General features: G+C 39.2%; 1 protein-coding gene across 2 annotated transcripts; it reads right to left on the bottom strand.

Moving 5' to 3' along the window:
* Window positions 1–1,538: 1,538 nt before the first annotated feature.
* On the bottom strand, window positions 1,539–18,111 carry LOC109628570 (flotillin-2a). 2 transcript variants are annotated; one of them, XM_020085717.2, is made up of 11 exons: window positions 17,751–18,111; window positions 14,922–15,003; window positions 11,684–11,774; window positions 8,362–8,485; window positions 7,637–7,755; window positions 7,387–7,500; window positions 7,106–7,225; window positions 6,804–7,018; window positions 6,127–6,310; window positions 5,385–5,534; window positions 1,539–4,799 (listed from the first exon to the last, which is right to left on the bottom strand). In XM_020085717.2, the coding sequence occupies exons 1-11, from the start codon at window positions 17,797–17,799 to the stop codon at window positions 4,749–4,751; spliced, it is 1,299 nt and encodes a 432-aa protein (XP_019941276.1). In that variant the 5' UTR covers window positions 17,800–18,111; the 3' UTR covers window positions 1,539–4,748. The 2 variants fall into 2 exon arrangements, with proteins under 2 accessions (XP_019941276.1, XP_019941277.1); XM_020085718.2 differs by lacking the exon at window positions 11,684–11,774 and adding an exon at window positions 12,271–12,361 and having other exon boundaries at window positions 17,751–17,950.
* Window positions 18,112–18,132: the final 21 nt, after the last annotated feature.

Raw genomic sequence — 18,132 nt, forward strand, 5'->3', positions numbered from 1 at the left:
ATGAAAACCACCAGTGAAAAAGGAAAGATTAAACTTGTGAATTTGAAACGATACGAAGTGATTCAAACAGAGACTTTGATGTTAAGCCTCTGAGAAACATTTAAAAAAGTGTCTTCCCCATGTCTCCCATCATTCTCACAGAATGAAAAGACAAGGAACTCCATCACAAGATCCATCATGTTGATATTCATCATAATGTGACAGTACGACACAACATATACCTCTGACAACAACAAAGATTACACATGATCCCAGTGTTTCCAGGTATTTTTCTGTGTGATGACATGAAAATGTTGAGTATAATAGAATGGATGGATGGATAGATAGATAGATAGATGGAGACAGACAGATAGAAAATTCATCATGTGCAACACAGCAGTTGGCAGAAACAATAACAACAGCACCGACACCACACATCAGGTTTATGTTTTATTAAGAAGAGAAGTATTGAAGTATCTGAGTATCAGTGTTTGTGAGATGACTTTGACGCACTCTTCAGTTTGAGCATGAACTGTCTCTGGGTCAGTTTCTGTACAGTCATGTCCTCCATGCACAGTAAGATGGGTTGGGAATCAGTCATCTCAAGACAACAGATACATAAAAGACCAGAAAGTATTGTTGAAATTATAGAATAATAACACCCACTATTCAGAATTCAGCACAGTTTGCATATTTCAGTAAGTTGCAATTAGACACAAATAAAATACAATGTTACAATAACTGCAGATAAAATAAAATATTACTGGAAATAGTTTGAAACTTGGAAAAATAGTCATATCAACACATTAAACATGTGACAGAGTGAATGAAATTCTAATGATACATACCGGAGGCCTGTAAGAGAGACCATGTGGTGACAGGCATATGGTAATGACATACAGTATGTCAAGTGTTCTCTTTCTAACACTTTGAGATCCTGCTCGTCTACAGAAAACAAACAGACGCACAGGTTGTACAGCTCATGATACAAGTAAGAAATGATGCATTCAGGTACAGTTCTGCTTCTACAGCTGAGAAGACGTTTTGTTATATGTCTCCTTAATATCGTATAGCACGATGATAACAGGAGGATGCAGCTCAAATTTAGATTGTTATTCATTCACATAGAAACAATTATTAGTTATAGAAGTATCTGTGATTTAAACAAAGAAGATTTTTTTCACTGCTTCACCAGTTACTTCTCAGGCATGCAGACCGCTGACCTCTCATAATGGGTCTCTCCAGCCGAGTGGAGGTCAACGACCAGAGGACACGTCTGCAGCTGTTCTGAGTCTCTGCCTTCATCTGCAGCCCTGTCATGTTGCCAACACACACACACAAAATGGTGCTCATCCCCATATGATTAATCTCCTAAATATTTGGGTTTGATGTTGTTTTCTTAAACTCGTTGCATAGGAAGCATTTGATATAAATTAAATTTGACATGTCTAATATATATTGTGATGGAACTCCTCATGTGGAGGCGGATGAGACAGTTTGTGAAACCGAATCAAGCGTTACTAATCGAGAAGTGTAACAGACAGACAGAGAAGCTGACAGGAGGTGGTGTAGCGTTTTATTACAGGGCTACACACAACACAGAATAACATGAACACATGCCTGAAAAGCCATGCTGGGTCACTTTTACAAAGGCCAGTGTTACAAGAAAAATACACAATATAGGTTTAATGGAGACTTCATGTTATTTCCATGAGAGATGACAGGTGGACAGATGCAGACAAGAGTTGTGGTGTAGGTCTGGAGCTTTTGGTCTTTAAACACATTCGCTTCTCCAATGCAACCTGGAGAAACAGGAAGTTGCTGTGATCCTGATTAGACACTGCAAATTGTACAGAAACAGCTACTTTATGCTACATTTATATTTATCATATCACTATAACAATAACTATATATATGTACTGTGTGTGTGTTCCCTTGTACTGAATGTTAAAGCAAAGAAAATACAATAGAAGAGAAAAACGTAGTTGAAAACGATATATGTATAAAGTTCACATATTCTACAAGTAAATCTATGTCCTGCAGTAAATTCCTGATAGAACATCCCCCATCTCGCACTGAGCAAACTGCACATTTAAGTATCAGTCACACTATTCAACAAAGGCACTGTGTATCTGCTTCTCTCAAGTAACATTGCAAAATATAACATTGAGGTTTTGTATTCCAGACGAGCCACTGTTTTTATCGTTACATAAAAGTGAGCTACTAGAAAGCGGTGCAGCCTTTCAACTGGGTGTGTGAAGGTTTCATGTTGGTGTCGGATCTGGAGGAGATCTGTCAATGATCTACAGTGCTGCCGACTGTAAAGTGGTGTTGGTGTCAGTCTCTCTCAACCACTGCTGCATTAGTGAAGTGAAACACTGGAGACTCTGCCAGGCTGCAGTGAACCATCACAGGGTGGAAAGGAACCAGGACAGTGTCGGGTTTCAGTGAATTATGACTGATATTAGTTTCTAATAATCACATGTTTCAAAAATACTGGCAGTTTCATGTTATGCTGAAAAAACGTAGTGATTAATATATTTAGTTTTCAAAAAGCCATGCAATGTTTTCACTAACATTTAGAGCAGAGAAAATAGTTGCAGCAGAACTGAACAGATTAGAAAATGAGCTTTAACTTCAACGTTATGTGTTTATTTCAGGGAAATAAGAGAATGGTGTGATATTGATAATAAACTTATTATGGTCACTGAAACAGAACTCAAAATATTTACAGGTCACAGACTCTGACAAGTGGTTAATGAACATTCACAATGTGATTAAACAGATGCAAAATGCAAAATTAAAAAAAGGGGGTAGCAGAACCTAACTGTGTTCATATATCAGGTTGATATAAAAAAAATAATGTAGGTTATGTTTGTAACAGGCAACAACAAAAGGCTCATTCAATAAAATGGGTTCAAATCCTGCTCAGACGCTGCCACCTAGAGGCTGAAACCTGCTACTTGTTGCAAGCTGTCATTCCACATTTCAAAATATCATGTAACACTGTCATCCTACTTTAATCTGATCGTAAGAACATGTAAATTCATAAGTCAAAACATTAAAACTGGTTTTAAGATTGAGGCTGACTCAATGACCAGCAAATTAAAGTTTACTCTTCACTTGAATTTACACGATGCAGTCGGTGTTGTTCTAACCAATCCGACCATATATGCTAGACCACTCAAACAAACACTATGTACAGTGTCTACCAACTGATCACATGCTTCTCCTTCATCTTCTCACTGGCTCTAGCTGCTTTCACGTCACAGGTGGGATGTGGTCGCAGATGCAACACAGCGACAACTTTCAAGCCACAGGAGTCAGAGGTCACTATCACTATTCTGCCATAGCAAATGTTAGTGTAGGCATTACTCTTTAAAGCTACAAAGTATGTACACAGTCTGTAAAATTTCATTTAAATGACATCTGAGAAACACACAACCACAGGTGAGTAGGACTGACAATTCATTTCAGGGGGAGGAAAGTGAGAGAGGAGTAACAAATGAGTTAAAGCACAGACCCTGCATCTACCATGTGCTACTTGAGGTAAAAGGGAAATGTTCAGTAAGCCTGGCAGGCATCCAGGGTCTCCATTAAGGCTAATCTTTCTAAGTATGGCTTTGTGTTATGTGTTTGCTTAGTGTATATCTGCCTTTGTGTCCAAACGCAACAAAGGTGAAAAGTTAACACTTGTTAGTATAAGCAGATGTGATGAGAACAGTGAGCGATACTTAAACATCTTCTATCTCTATAACACAGTGGATACACTCCAATCCAACTAAAGCCAAACCACTGTCCTAAAGGTTTGGGCACTTAAGTGATGAACAGGCACTGCACATCAGAACGAGGAGACAGGCAACATGACGACATACCACGAGGTTAGGATTATCATACAAATACATCTGATATTCTGATCTACTGTAAATTTGAATGTAACAGCGGTCTGGTAATCCAAAACTTTCAGTTAGAGGTAAACTATAAAACTATAAGAAACAATTTTAAAAGTATAAGGTTCAGATTTCACACTGTGCTCAGTCAACTTCAAACTACTTCATCTACTAGATGAATCACTGTTCGATGAAGAGTCAGGAGCTGGCACACACTTGACTCTGCTCCCAAAGTGTCATAACTGACAGGGAAGGAGCGAACATCAAACTAGAGAGAGAAATCAGGAGAGGAGTAAAATATTCATCATTGCAAACTGTGGTCCTGGAGACACCTATTGTTGCAAGAACTACTTCAGATGTGGTTCTGAGCACTTTGGCAGATGTTTATGTACTTAATCGTCTAATAATACAGTTAAAACTACTACGTACTCATGGGTGTGAATGTCAAAATGTTGACAGGTGTTACAGCTGGTGTTCGGCCTCTCTGGAATTAAGTTTAGATTCTTTACAGCACCTACTGTAAATGACATTTAACACTACTAGATTAAAAAAGAACAAACTCTGCTTTGGATGACTGGTAGGACAGAACGGGACTGCAGCATATAATCGTGGCTAACTAGTGCAGTGTGAAAAAAATCAAATTGTCAAAAAACTGGAATTTAAAAACAACAGGAGAACCGACAGGTCTGGTCCTATAGAAGTAAGGCCCCAGCTTATTTTCCTTCAGAAAATTGAAAACGCATAAACTGTCTTGGTTGGTGTCAAGTAGTTCTGGTCAAAGGCAGTTGCATAAGTGGGTCAAAGACTAAAAAATCTGTTATCATGCTTGAGGCAGATATATGTTGAAGGATCTGAGGAATTAGTCTCTGGCCTGATTCATTAGATGGCTGATTGGCACTGTGGGGTCATCATCTTCTGCAGCAGAGGGATCTGAGGAGAAAGGGATTGGCTAGTTTTAACAGAGTGAGGAACATGTGCTGTCACACATTCATAAACCACGGCAATATATTATAATCAGGGTTTCAGCAGCTTTCAACAAGTTCAATTTAAAACCTTTTAAGAACTTTTTAAGACCTGAAATTTAAAAACTTTGTTAAGTACAACTAATATAAAGGGGTATCAGAGTCCTAGTGTACTGTGATAAATTCTGAAAGGGATCCATGTTGGTCTTTGACTGTAGTTTTATAACAGCGTGCGACTATCTGGATCACTGAGAAAGAACTACACCACATGGAGACATTACAAGCTATACATGCCACCAAAACAATTCTCCTAAAGAAAAAAAAAAAGAAAAATTACATTTTAAGTTCTAAAATAAAATCAGATTACAGACTTTTTTTGACCCCACAAAAAAATTATTCATTACATAGCTATAGTAAAGTATGGCACCGGATTAACATGTGTGTCACATACAAAATTTGGTCAAGATTAATAACAAAAAATGTCAATGTAAACCTTGGGAGAGGGGTCTGATGAGATACATTAACGAACTGCGAAGAACAATTTCTATCTCACCTTAGTCAGATCCACTCCAGTGAGGGCGTTGACGGAGACAGGGAGTTCCGCTAATAAACGGTTCACCTCTCCGGTCACACGGCTGCCTTCTCCACTCAAGATGACTATCTCGTTGGTCTTAGCAAGAGGTGCAGCAACTTTACTGGCAATCTGATAGAAAAACAACAGCGTGTATGTTTGTTATTTCACTGACAAAACACTTGCACATCATCCGTACATCTGAGGACTGACGGTAACTGAGTGCGACTTATATATTGGTACCAAAGACATGTTTCCCTGACAGATTGTAACTCTCACTAGTGTGCATAATAACATTGCTAGGGCTGAACATAAATGTGAGACAATTTACACACATGGCATCTGTAAGAGAGGACGTTCACTTCATTTCAATGATACAAATACGAGGCCAAGCATATAAAGGAAACATTAGGAAATGCACTGGGAGGGGACGGGAGACACAGCTTCATTAATGCTGCGGATCCATAATTGACTTGAGTGAGTGTTTTAGTACTTTATTGATGTTGGGGAGTAAAAATGGATACCACTTCAGAATAGTAAACAATATTTCTTGTTTAAATTACACCAACTATGATTATTTATTACACTTTGTGTATAATAATAGAATAAGCTGTTCATAGATTACTTTGGTACCAATCCTGGTGGTGTTATAAACCAAACTTCCCACATATTGTTCATTCGCTCTAAAGCCAGCGGTGAATACATGTACATGTACAACACAGACCTTGGGCAGAGCCTCGAGGACCAGAGCAGTTTTAGCAGCATCTCCGTACTGCTGATATGCCTCAGCTTTCAGCCTCATCTTCTCAGCCTCTGCTTTTCCCACCGCTTCAATGGAGGCGGCCTCTGCCTCACCGATGCAGCGGATCTTCTCAGCCTCAGCCTGCGCCGTGAGCACCTTCTTTATCCTGGAGGAGGGTTACAGAAGCATTATAAGGAATGTTTGGTCTTTACTATTTTTGGCAGACAGTTGCGTTCTGTAATATGTGACGTGTGCTAATTTGAAATCATTGGTCAATTATACATGATTGACCATAAAAACTTCAAATGTTTCTATTTAAATTAAAAGAATTTGCCTACTTTAATACCTTTAAAATGCTGTCTAGCATTAAAGAGACTTACTGCATGTCAATTGCTGCATGTTAGAATAATGTGTCCTTCTGTTGTTATCATTAGCAGAAAGGACTGTATCTTTAAATGCAAGATATTCTATAAAACAAGGACATAATCCTCTTTTTTTTTTGTTTTACGTTTCCTTCCTGGTTGTCTCTGCAGTGGCTGCCTGTCCCAAGCGGTTTGAACTGGATTTCCCCAAAAGAATGTAACATTACGAGTAAATGAACACATGTGATTTTCTGTGGAGTGTACAGAACTGGGCTAACTGTGTGGCTCTCCACTCACTTCTGTCCCTCTGCCAGCTGCTGCATCTTGTAGGCTTCAGCCTCAGCAGGTCTCTTTACAGTGGCGATGAGCTCCTTCTCAGTTCTGTCGATCTCCTTCTCCTCAATCGTGATCAGCTTCTTCCTCTGTACCACCTCGATCTCTATCTCCTCCAAACGGATCTTCTGCTGCTCTTTGGCCGCCTGAAGCTCATATGCAAGCTGAGCCTCTGCTTTCTAGAAGAGGCAGGAGGTTTTATCAATACTCTACTGTCATGTTTGATGTAGACAGTATATATCAGTATATTCAGACCTATCTATTACCTTTGTGTTCACTTCCTGGTTAAAGGAAGCTTTCTGCATTTCCAGCTCTCTCTTGGAGTCGGCCATTTTTGTGTCAGCTAAGAACTTAACATCCATCATTTCCTTTTTACACTCAGCTTCCTGTAAAAGATTGTGTGCACACAGTGATGACAGGGCGACTGATTCAGAGCAATATGTTGGTTTGCTAATGAGATAGCTTTTAACTCTTAGCAAGAGAGAGAAATGACATTGTTTAATTGCTCCTGTTTTAAGTTTTACTTTCCTCTTAAAGCCTGTCTTACCCTGATGCCAGCATCTCTCTCTGCCTCAGCCACTCCGATGTCTGCATCCCTCTGTACTGCAGCTGTCTGAGTTTTACCCAGGGAGCTCAGGTACTCCACTTTATCATATACATCCTGTCAGAGAGAGGATTACATGTGGAGAAACAGTATAGTTTAAACTCTTATAATTTAAACAAATTGTGCAACTGGAAACAGGTATTTCAGTGATAAAAATATAATGACGCAAACCTTATATTTTTAATTCTCATACCTTGATGGTGAAGCTGAGGATCTCGATGCCCATACGACCCACATCAGGTGCTGCCACCTCTCGCACCAGGGCAGCAAATCTGTCTCTGTCTTGGTAAATTTGCTCAACAGTTAGGGTACCTAAAAGATGGAAACATTTGTTAGTGCCTTTCAGTCCTAACTGTTCCTTCTCCCATCACTGTCATATAATAAGTCAAAGTAAAAGTGAGCACACTGGATGTGATCCTGTGTTATGTCAAGACAGAAAAATGACCAACATATCCATGACATTGTCATATAGGCCCTGTTCACACCAAAAAGTTTAGGACGGAATCGCTCATTAACAAATGTTCTTTAAATAATTTGGTTAAAGTAATCAAGTAATGTGCCTACAGTGAGTGTTTTCATACATTATAGATTTTTTTACCAGCTCTGATGTCAATGTGTGTCGAGCAAGCAGTGTTAGTAGAGACTGAATGAATGAATGCACACAGCTATTGAGAAATATTTGACCAATTTGGGTGTGATCAGACCTATAGTTATCTCTGTCCACTTAACAGACTTATTAAAACTATTTAATATATATATATATATATTTTTTTTTAAGTGAAAAAATGTACTGGATGTGCACCAAAACGTAATGAATTCTTCTCTGACCAATCGGCATCCTTCCACTCAATTTAGTAGAGAAGTAGTAGACAACCACACAAACAAGACAAGGTCATGCAGCTAATAGAGGCTACCCACCAAGGATGGCGCGCAGGTGACCCTCAAGGGTCTGCAGGATGACACTTTTGATCTCCACGACTGACTTCCCCAGGAACTGTTCGCAGGCGTAACCCAGCAGTTCGTTCTCTGTCATCACCTTCACCTAGTGCCAACATGAACAAAGTTCATCAGCTGAACACACACACAAACACAGGCACAACACAAGCACAAATACAGGCATGCACAGGTGTGGCACACATAACATGACAAAATTATCACTTATCACACACCATCAGTAAGATATAGAAAACAGCTGAAAGTAAATATAATGGAACACACATATAGAATATTACTCTAGTGATAAAATGCATAAATCCTTATTTGTTTTGAGGAAGAAATGCCTTACACTTAGGAGCATGCATCACTGCTATTGATATGCCAAAATAATCTTAGACTGTGATAAACTGCTTTAATTCTTATCCAGAAAACATGACTCTAAACACATTATTTAAGATGCTGCCTGTTGCATAGCTGGTATTAGAGATGAAGGGCTGCAGCGGTGATCACTGTAATCGTTATCTTGTATATAGACAGCATCCCTGATGAAACAGGATTGGCCGATAGTACCATGGAGCTTAGTGTCCATGGCCAGATAAATTACAAATACATTTAACTTCATTTTAGTTTATTTATGGGTAGTGCTTCTTTAATATCTTTGTTCTTATAAATCTTTACAATGGTGATCAATGTCAGTGGATGCAGATGTAAATTTGACTTTAAAACTATTTACTACTTTCTTAAGATAATCAGCAAAGCATATAAGCAAAGCAAGGATATTGTTCCTGTTAAGTTCTACATTTTAGTAAAATGTACACTGAAGTCTGACATCAAAGCTATATTCATGGCAATACTGTGACAAAACAAAATCTACTGCACACTCCTGTTATTAAGTCAGAAGCAGGACCATTTAAATTTGAAGGAATTAAAGGAGGGAAATAAATCACTGGCAATGACAAAAGGTTTACAAGATACACACAAGGGCAGTCAGTAAGAGGTCAAAAACAATCAAGAAATCAAAGTGTGTTTGAGACAGAGGGTCTTGGGTGATGCACTCCACTGGAGCTGTAAGAAGAGAGAGAATGAGCTGGGTCCTTAGGCGAGAGGTCTGCACATGGTTTAAATTTGCAACATGCACTCATACCAGGAATGAGGGCAACACAACGTCAGGGAGGGTGGACATCATTCCAATGAAACACGTTTGTAAAGAGAAAATGCTACAACTCAGCCACACAGCCACACAAAGGCCAGCTCAGACAGACAGCAGGGGGCGCCGTGCTGTGGCTGGAATTAGGATTTGTGTGCTATGGTTGTTTGTTGTCCCTCACTCCTGACCTGCTCCCCATCATCCAACTCGTGACACCACTTCCTGCCTCTGGAAAACTCAGAGCTCTTAAAGAAAAAACTGAAAAAGGAAAAACTATTTCGTCATCTATTGCTGTCCCTCAAAGGCCAGAAACTATAACTAACGGCAGACTTTCCTTCAGTTCATGGCATTTTACTGAAAATTGGAAGAAAAAAAGATCCTTCTCAAAGTTACATTGAAGAATATGATTTATTGGCCACAAAAGGAAAAACAATATCCTTAATTAACATTCTGCTGCTGGATCCCTCCCTCTGATCCTAAACATTTGGTGTCCACTTAATTTAAGATGGATACAAAACCCCTGTTGCCATGGGACACATGCTCCACAATGACTGTGGCTTAGGTTGGACCAATGAAACAGAGGCATGGTGAGCCTCTCTGTGAAGTGAACTGTGTGAAAGTGAGGGGCTGTTCAGCTCCAAACAGTGCACTCATTGTCAGCATGCATGTAGGAAAACACAGAGGAAAGGAACATTGGCATGACTGTGGCTAAAATACAGAACTGATAATGAGGCATCAGGTTTTTAAATGCAGAAACAAAATACTGTCATGCAGACAAAAAAGGGATATATAACAACAGGATATCATTTGAAATGGAAATGCAGAAAAGTAGTGGTATTTTATCTTACAAGTTATTAGAGAGAAAATCCACCATAAAAAGCAATTTTTCTTTTTATTACATTAGTTTAGCACTCAGTCAGCACTTGTTTACAAGAGCACATTTCCTTAAGACTCAAGTCCAGACTGGGTTTCCATGACTGTTGTGTAAAACTGCTTTAATTACAGTAGTTTGTGATAACTTTCTTTCATTGACGTTGTTATAAAGTGAAGATAGAAAGGTTCGTCAGTTCATAGCTGACACAGGTCTTTGACTAATTAATGTTTACTATCTTTCAATCTGTGGGATAGAGAGTGACGATCACTGAGAGCAGAGAGTGGAAATAGGTCTGGTTGAGGAGCAGCAAATTACTGAGAATACTTCTTCAACATGCTGAATATTTTTCTCACTATCAACAATGTCCACCAGCAGTCTTAATATAGCTAATCTCAGAGGCCGCCAACTATTGTCATACAATGAATTAGCCTCTGTCCGCAACAGCCAACATTTTTAGCTTCTGGTGAAGACAGCAGATATCCATGCTATGACTGTTTTAGAGTCCGACAAGTCCACACAGGGTGTTTTTAAAACTTTGAATAAATATTCTTCATTCATATGATCTGTTTAGCAAACAATATTTACGGTTCTTTTTTTCTCACTACTGTAAATTAAGTTGCTTGTAATGACATGCTATCCTTGACTACGGCTATCCTTGTTTTCGTGATATGAAGAATTCTGAAAAACACTGAAAAGTGCTACATTTAAATATAATCAATACATTAGGGCTTAAATGTATGCTTCTAACTTTCAACGTGTGAGCAGAGTTACTCTAAGTACGATGTAAAGTAGTATTTTATTTTATGGTGGATTTTCTCTTCAACATTACAAGTGGTCAAATGAACAGAGTATATTCTGGTGGTGTTAAGATTTGAACAATCAAGTAGTAAAAGCTAAAGTCAAAATCCAGCTCTAGAAAGAACTACTTTTTTGTCAAATTGGGACAAAGTTCACTCAACGACTGAAAATAACATGAATAATGAGATTGTGTGTGTTTTTCTGACACAGTGCTACTGTTAGTCTGAGTGCAGCTCGGTCAGGTAAGTTTAACTGGTGTTGCTCTGCTGGGATATCAGAATTAGTCATGCAGAAAACAACCCTTTCAGAGTCTGTGTGTACATCTACATGTCTTTATCAAAAATGCAGGTGTACATCTTAACTTGAGCCCCGTGAATGAAGTACCACCTCTGCTGTGATGCCATGGGGTAATGCCAGAAAAAGGAAAGGGGTGGGTGGGTTAGTGGAGTCTGAACTGGCATTCTCAAAAAAGAGTGGTGATTTACCTGAGCCACCCCAGTGACAGTAATAGCTACACCCTCCGCTGTCTCTACATCCTCACACTTGGGCTGCAGGGTCATAATCTCAAGCGTTATCCTGTGAAGAATGTGGAAAAATATAAAATAAAAATTGACATGTTCGGAGGGAAAGCAAATGAAGGGAGGGGCCAGAACATAAGGAAAAAAACAGGACAAAGTGAAACCATTCACCCAAGGACTCCAGATCACTAACAACGGAGCAAAATGAGATGCTGTCCATAAGACAAATAGTGTAGAATTTAGGTTTTTGTCAGAGTTTTGTTGTTGTTAGAAAATGCAATCAGCATTTTGCATTGGGTTTCTTAAATTTTTTTACAGCCATTTATATAGATAGCATTCATTTAATGCCCCCGTTGCCATAGGTGACTAAGAGTTCAGCTTTATGGTGAAGCCCAAGTTTGTGACAGCTGATTGTCTCCTTTTGACTGCAGAAGAAAAAAGAAACCTAAACACACAGACAGTGTTAGCTTGTTAGTTGAACCATTTTCCTGAATCCTCCTTTGGTCCTGAGCACCAGCCACTGTTTTTTTTCAGGGTCTTTTGAAATGCATTACCTGAGCCACCCCTGTCACATCCAGGGGAACACCCTCCGAGGTTTCGATATTCTCACAGCGACAGAGGATGGTCATAACCTCCAGAGACATTCTACGTAGGCAGGAAGGCAGCGGGAATAGCAGAGGCAAAACAGTAAGTTGAACAACAGCTGTTAGGAATGTCAGTGACCATGGTCAAGAGGAAGAAGAAAGAGATATGGGGTGAAGGACACAGCCTGACCTCGTGCTTTTACAGGTTCTTGAGCCCTGAAGGCTGTTTCATGCTGCTGGCAACACGTTTTAGAAAACCAAAGATGTCAAAGCTACAGCTGAGCTAATCTTGCCTCTTGTTAATAGATGTTTGAATAATGTAGGACAAAGAGCAAGATCCACAGATTAAAACTCACATCAGTGTTGACAGGATTCTTGATCCCACAGTGACTCTCCAAGATTACATTTGTATGGAGATTACACAGGAATGTGCTTCACAAACAATATATCCTCAGCTTCAATATTGGACTGGCTGGATTGTTTATATGAGGTTCTGTTTCATAGCTGATAAAATAGCCAGAGCTCTCCCTTTATAATAAAAACTGACTTGTCTTGGAGTCAGCGTCATATAAGGGAGGCTGCGAGCAGCAACAGTTAGAGAGAAGGCTCTCTGGTTAAAAGCTCCACCTCCCCCTTCTTCCCTCAAGAATTGGATCAATGAGTCAGAGACCTGGACATTAACATGATTACTGCAGCACGAGCGGGAAGCTATGCTCCTTCTTGCTGTTTTTATGATGCTGCACTGCTACAACTGGCTTATGCACACAGGCATTTTAGCTCGAATGGTTATTGCTCTGAGGAGGAGCGAGAGCATCTCTCCTTTTTTTATCATCCAAAAAAGCATCTGAAATAATTATCAAACTGCACATGACCAAAATAAAAATAGACAATTCCTGGGTAGCTTGTCTCAAAATGGGGATTTATATATCCACATATGCATCAACTTTATTTGGTTGTTGAGGTCTACCATTACGTTTCCTAGCAACTAAACTAGCTTAATGGGAAAACTGTAACCTGAAGGAGACACACTAGGGCTGAGACAGGGTGAGACTGACACCAGAGCAAAGCAAGTTAGCAAAGAAGAAACAAAGAGGCAGACAAACAGTAAACAACATGATATAAAAAACCAGGAGCTCCAGAGACAAGGAATATCATCACGGATCAGTTCATTTTCATAAAGATTTTCCTAAATGATTCAGTTGGTTTTGGTAGAAAAGCTAGATTTAAAAAAAGCCCTAAGACAATTATGGCTTGTGTGAAAAATATTTACACTTGAAAAAAATCCATGTAAATAGTTATTACCTGGCATGTATATGCATCCATTGTTTATATGTGGAACATTTGATAGTTCTTTACTCCTACGTCCACTTTTGGGGGACCCTTCCTTCTTCCTTCCTAGGAGACTGTTTCTTTCACTTCACCTTTCGCTTCGACATTTTTCATCCAAATTATAATGTATTATGTTGACTTAATTGTGAGGTTGAATTTGTGTAGGGGCTCCAAATTTGTACAAAATGTAATGCCAGATTTTATGTTTGGCTCGTTTAGTCAGAATAATCCGAGATTGCGTCTAAAGGCACTCATGTTCCATGTCCCATAAATTTGGCCACATTTCACTGAAATTCAATCAGCAACTTGAATCACAAATCTGAGTTAGCACATTTCAGAGGGTAGCTTAAATGCTTCACTGAGGCTTAAAGGTCAAACACAGAGCAAGTTAAAAAGTGTAAATGCAGCCCCTGTAGGTTCTGTGTTGTTTTTTTATTTAGACTTGATAAAGTCAGACTAAAGGTTTTGTTTTCTGGTTTAGAGCTCTGAGAGAGAGCTGCATTTCAAATCTGAGGACAGTGAGGAGCCGCTGTGTTTACACATCTGTCAAACATTAAAATAATCAAAGCCAAGCTGTTTTTAGAAAATATCCGATCACAAAATGAAACGGTGCATTTGTTAGGAATCATTTTCTGCACAACTGTGTATTTACAGCACCAGGACAGTGTAAATGCGAATGCCTCCATATTAACTACAGTGGCCATGTTTATAACAAAAGAAGATATCATAAAGTGCAATAGTGTCCAAGTTTAATGTGTTTGGACTATGAAACACGTTTGGGGTACTTTAGAGATCAATTTGTTGTTGGCTTGATCTTTTCATTGGATTTGTTGACAATAAGAAAAAAAGAACATAACCAGCCACCTGTATCTTAAATTTGCTCTCCTATAAAAATAATGAAATGATATAATATCTTGTGCTGAGTTAAGACATGACCTAAAGCTGGTGCTTAATAAAAACTCATATAGAAAAAGAAGACTCTTGAATAGAAGAATAGATGACTCTGCAAAATCACAAATTGAATTGTCAGCCTAGTATTTTATTATGATTAATAAACAAAACCCAAAGTACTGTGAAATATTTTGCATATTGTTGGAAAGATACATATTTATGTATATTATGCTGGGTTAAGACACCTGCATGGTAACTAAATGGTGGAAAGTAGGAGATTTATTTCCAACCTGTGGTTAACATGGTGTCTGACTGAGATTGTGAGCACTGTGCCATTTAAGACTCCATAAGGGACATTTTAACAATATCTATGATCTGAAGCCAGAACAGACATATCTTACCTCTGGATGTCAGATATGAGCCACCAGGCCCATGCCCAGCCTCCAACGACATACGTCTTCTGATCTGAGCCACAGCAGCCACCTTTAGAACAACACAGAGGGCAGAGATGTCACGGGGCTACAGGATAAATCTCAAAAAACTGTAATAGCTTCTGTTTTTAATAGTTTGGATAAAATAAATGCCAAATGCAATAAGCTACATCATCAGCCCACAGCCTTAAATGACTTTTAACAGCTGGAAAACAACATTGAGAATGCAGTCAATTTAACACATTCACACATGATGCATTCATATTCACAGGGCATGGAATAATAATACATTGATACATTGTCCTGTAATTGAAGCAGTATGTTTTATTTCAAGCTCCTAGTAGTGTAGGAGTATGATGAAACATCTACACCGAGACCCTGACCCACTTTCCAGGTTCTGCAAGTGGTTTTTTACGGAAGTTGACCACATCCTGTTTAAAAGGAAATAAAAACCAGCACTCCTCCTATCTTCTGAGCAGAGAAACTGCTAAGAGTTGGGACTGATCCGATCCAATAATGTTATCGGGTGTTGATACTTAATGTAATAATAGAGCCCAAAGCCAAAATGTTGCTGCACATATGGATCATTTAATTAATTCATAATCACAACCCCCACACCATTACAAAATGTTGTGAACAGTCCAACAGAACATTATAATGCGATTAAAACTTATACATAATGTGACTAAGGTCAGAATACTCCAGGTGTCTTAACTCAATTATTGCTTATTTCAAGTTTAACCTTGCTCAGGTTAAAGTAATTGTAACATGCAGTCAGTATGTCTCAAACCAAGCAGGTTTAGAGGAATGTAACACTTCTTATAGATCATAACCACAGTTTTAAAATAAATGCCAGATCATTCTAGATGAGATGCATGTTAAGTTAGGCCACATATAACGGCCGCTTTCAGTGGCCTTGCTCTGATAGTTTGATCTGGAGTGTTAAGTGTGACATTCCCAGCTGTCCCATGTTAACTGACGGACTCAGGAGGGGGAGGAGCAGGGCTAGCTTCACTAACACATACTCCCCTATAACCAAACATTACAGCAGGACACACTGAAGATTTTACCATCAACAGTGATATTATCAAAAACAGACAGAAAATGGAAATATAGTGAAATTTCAAGTAGCCAAAATGTCCCTTTCTGACCACAATCAATCCATTAGCTATACAGCTTGTACTTTTATAGTTATACTATAATTTAATTAATTAATTAACTCTTCCTTCTTGAGAGTTGGACCAGGCACTGACCATGATCAGAATGTATTCTATTAAAAGATATGTTTTGGAATTGGATACCTTCTCTTATGATATAATCTAATGTAGACATATTAGAATCGGTATTTCAATGACGAAATGAGGGAGGGGCAGGCTTTTACTATGAAAATTCACAACCCACCTGCCAAATGCCAATGCCAACTAAAGTTGTAGGCAATGGAGCCACACACCATTTTAGTCCCAGTTGCTCTGGTCTACCACTGGCATAACTGAGATTCCTGACGGCATTCAGTGCACGATAGGGGGAGGTGCTCCAGGCAAATGAATGAGAGTTTACACAAGCGGAAATCCCATCTTCAACATCACTTTTCAGGATGCAGTGCTTGGTTCTTGAAAAGTCACACTGACACAACTCAGTGGTGAAGTGGTGTTGTTTCACATTTCCACAGATAATTGTGTCACAATCTATGTTTTTCTATGTGGTGACTGACATTTGCTCACAATGGAAAAATCCCACTGCAGTTACTGTTTTGTGTTACATCGAAAGTGGTCAGACAGGAAACCACCCTGACAGATTCAGTTACATTGTTTGTGCAATAAAGTACCAAACCACATATAGAAACTGACACACAACTTCTTTTTTTGAACAGTGGGAAAGGTATTCCTAATAGTCATTCCATATCAGATCAATGGAGAAAGCAGCAGCACGCTGTTTACTCTAACTATCAACTGATAACATAGAAATGATCGACTCAATAAGTAGATCCTAAGATTTTAAAACAGATCTCTAAAAGGTTTGAGAATTTTGATTGAATGAAAATCCAATGTCAGTCTGTGTGAACCAACATCTTTTACACAAAAGAGGAGGTGCTGGCCTCTTTATTTAAGGGGCCCCTGGGATTAAGAAAATTCCTGGGTAGAGATATGTGTGCCAAACAGTCTGCAACACTTGTAATTTCAGAATGTACATGTAGCTTTATAGAATTATCATATCCCACCACCAGTGATCAGATACAGGGACAACACATACATCAAAATGTACTGCATCTCTGCTGCTGAAAACATTTCACTGATGTCTGTTCTGAAGTAAATTAAATGAAAGCAGCTCCATGATCAAGTGTGACACTCGGGTAAACAACGTAGGAACAGATGTGGAAGCAAACCAATCAAGCCACAACCTCAGCAGCCATGACGGATGAGGACAGGCATGGCAACACGGCGAAAACGTAGGCGAGTGGAGGAAACAGGTGGATTTAAAATGAAAACACTTCCGAGAAGAAACTCGGTGTAAAGGAGCGAACGTTTTCATTAACACGCAAATCCACAGTCTAAACATGGAAACATGCGTGTGCGTGCGTGTGTCCGTACACACATTGAAGTGGGCTGGGTAGTATTACACGTACATTCCGTCTGTTTTAACGCATTTGTACACGAGATACTTCTGGAATAAAAGGCCTGGAGTATCTTGTCAATATTCCTCTGGGTTTTCCATGTTATAGCCCCCGTCAGCTCCAGGTATTAGACAGAGGCCCGCGGAGCTAAAATACGTCGCATAGAGAGAGAAAAAAAAAAACGTTACCTGAAACTACAAGGGCCTCGTTCGGTCCAACGGTGTGACAGTTTCCCATTTTACCGACAGAGAGAAGCTCGTATTCACACCAACTCCTCACACACTAAAACAATTCAAGTTAAAATCCTCAATTTCTCGGGTTTTCTCCACAACGCTCGCTCTTCGCTCGCTCCACGCCCCTATCGATGGGTTTTTTTCAAAATGGAGTCAATCGACTGATTTGTCAAGTTCGCCAATCGACCCACAGTCCGCTTCCGTTTAGCACTTTCAACATACAGCTTCCTTTGCTTAAAAGTGCTCTTAAATGATTTTATTTTGAAGGTATTATTTTAAAACATCCTTCTTTGTTTTCCCCGCCGCTTAACCCAGCCGATCAGACCCCCTCCTCCAC

Source organism: Paralichthys olivaceus, chromosome 15 (genome assembly GCF_024713975.1).
Source record: "Paralichthys olivaceus isolate ysfri-2021 chromosome 15, ASM2471397v2, whole genome shotgun sequence".
In the NCBI taxonomy this organism is placed as follows: domain Eukaryota; kingdom Metazoa; phylum Chordata; class Actinopteri; order Pleuronectiformes; family Paralichthyidae; genus Paralichthys; species Paralichthys olivaceus.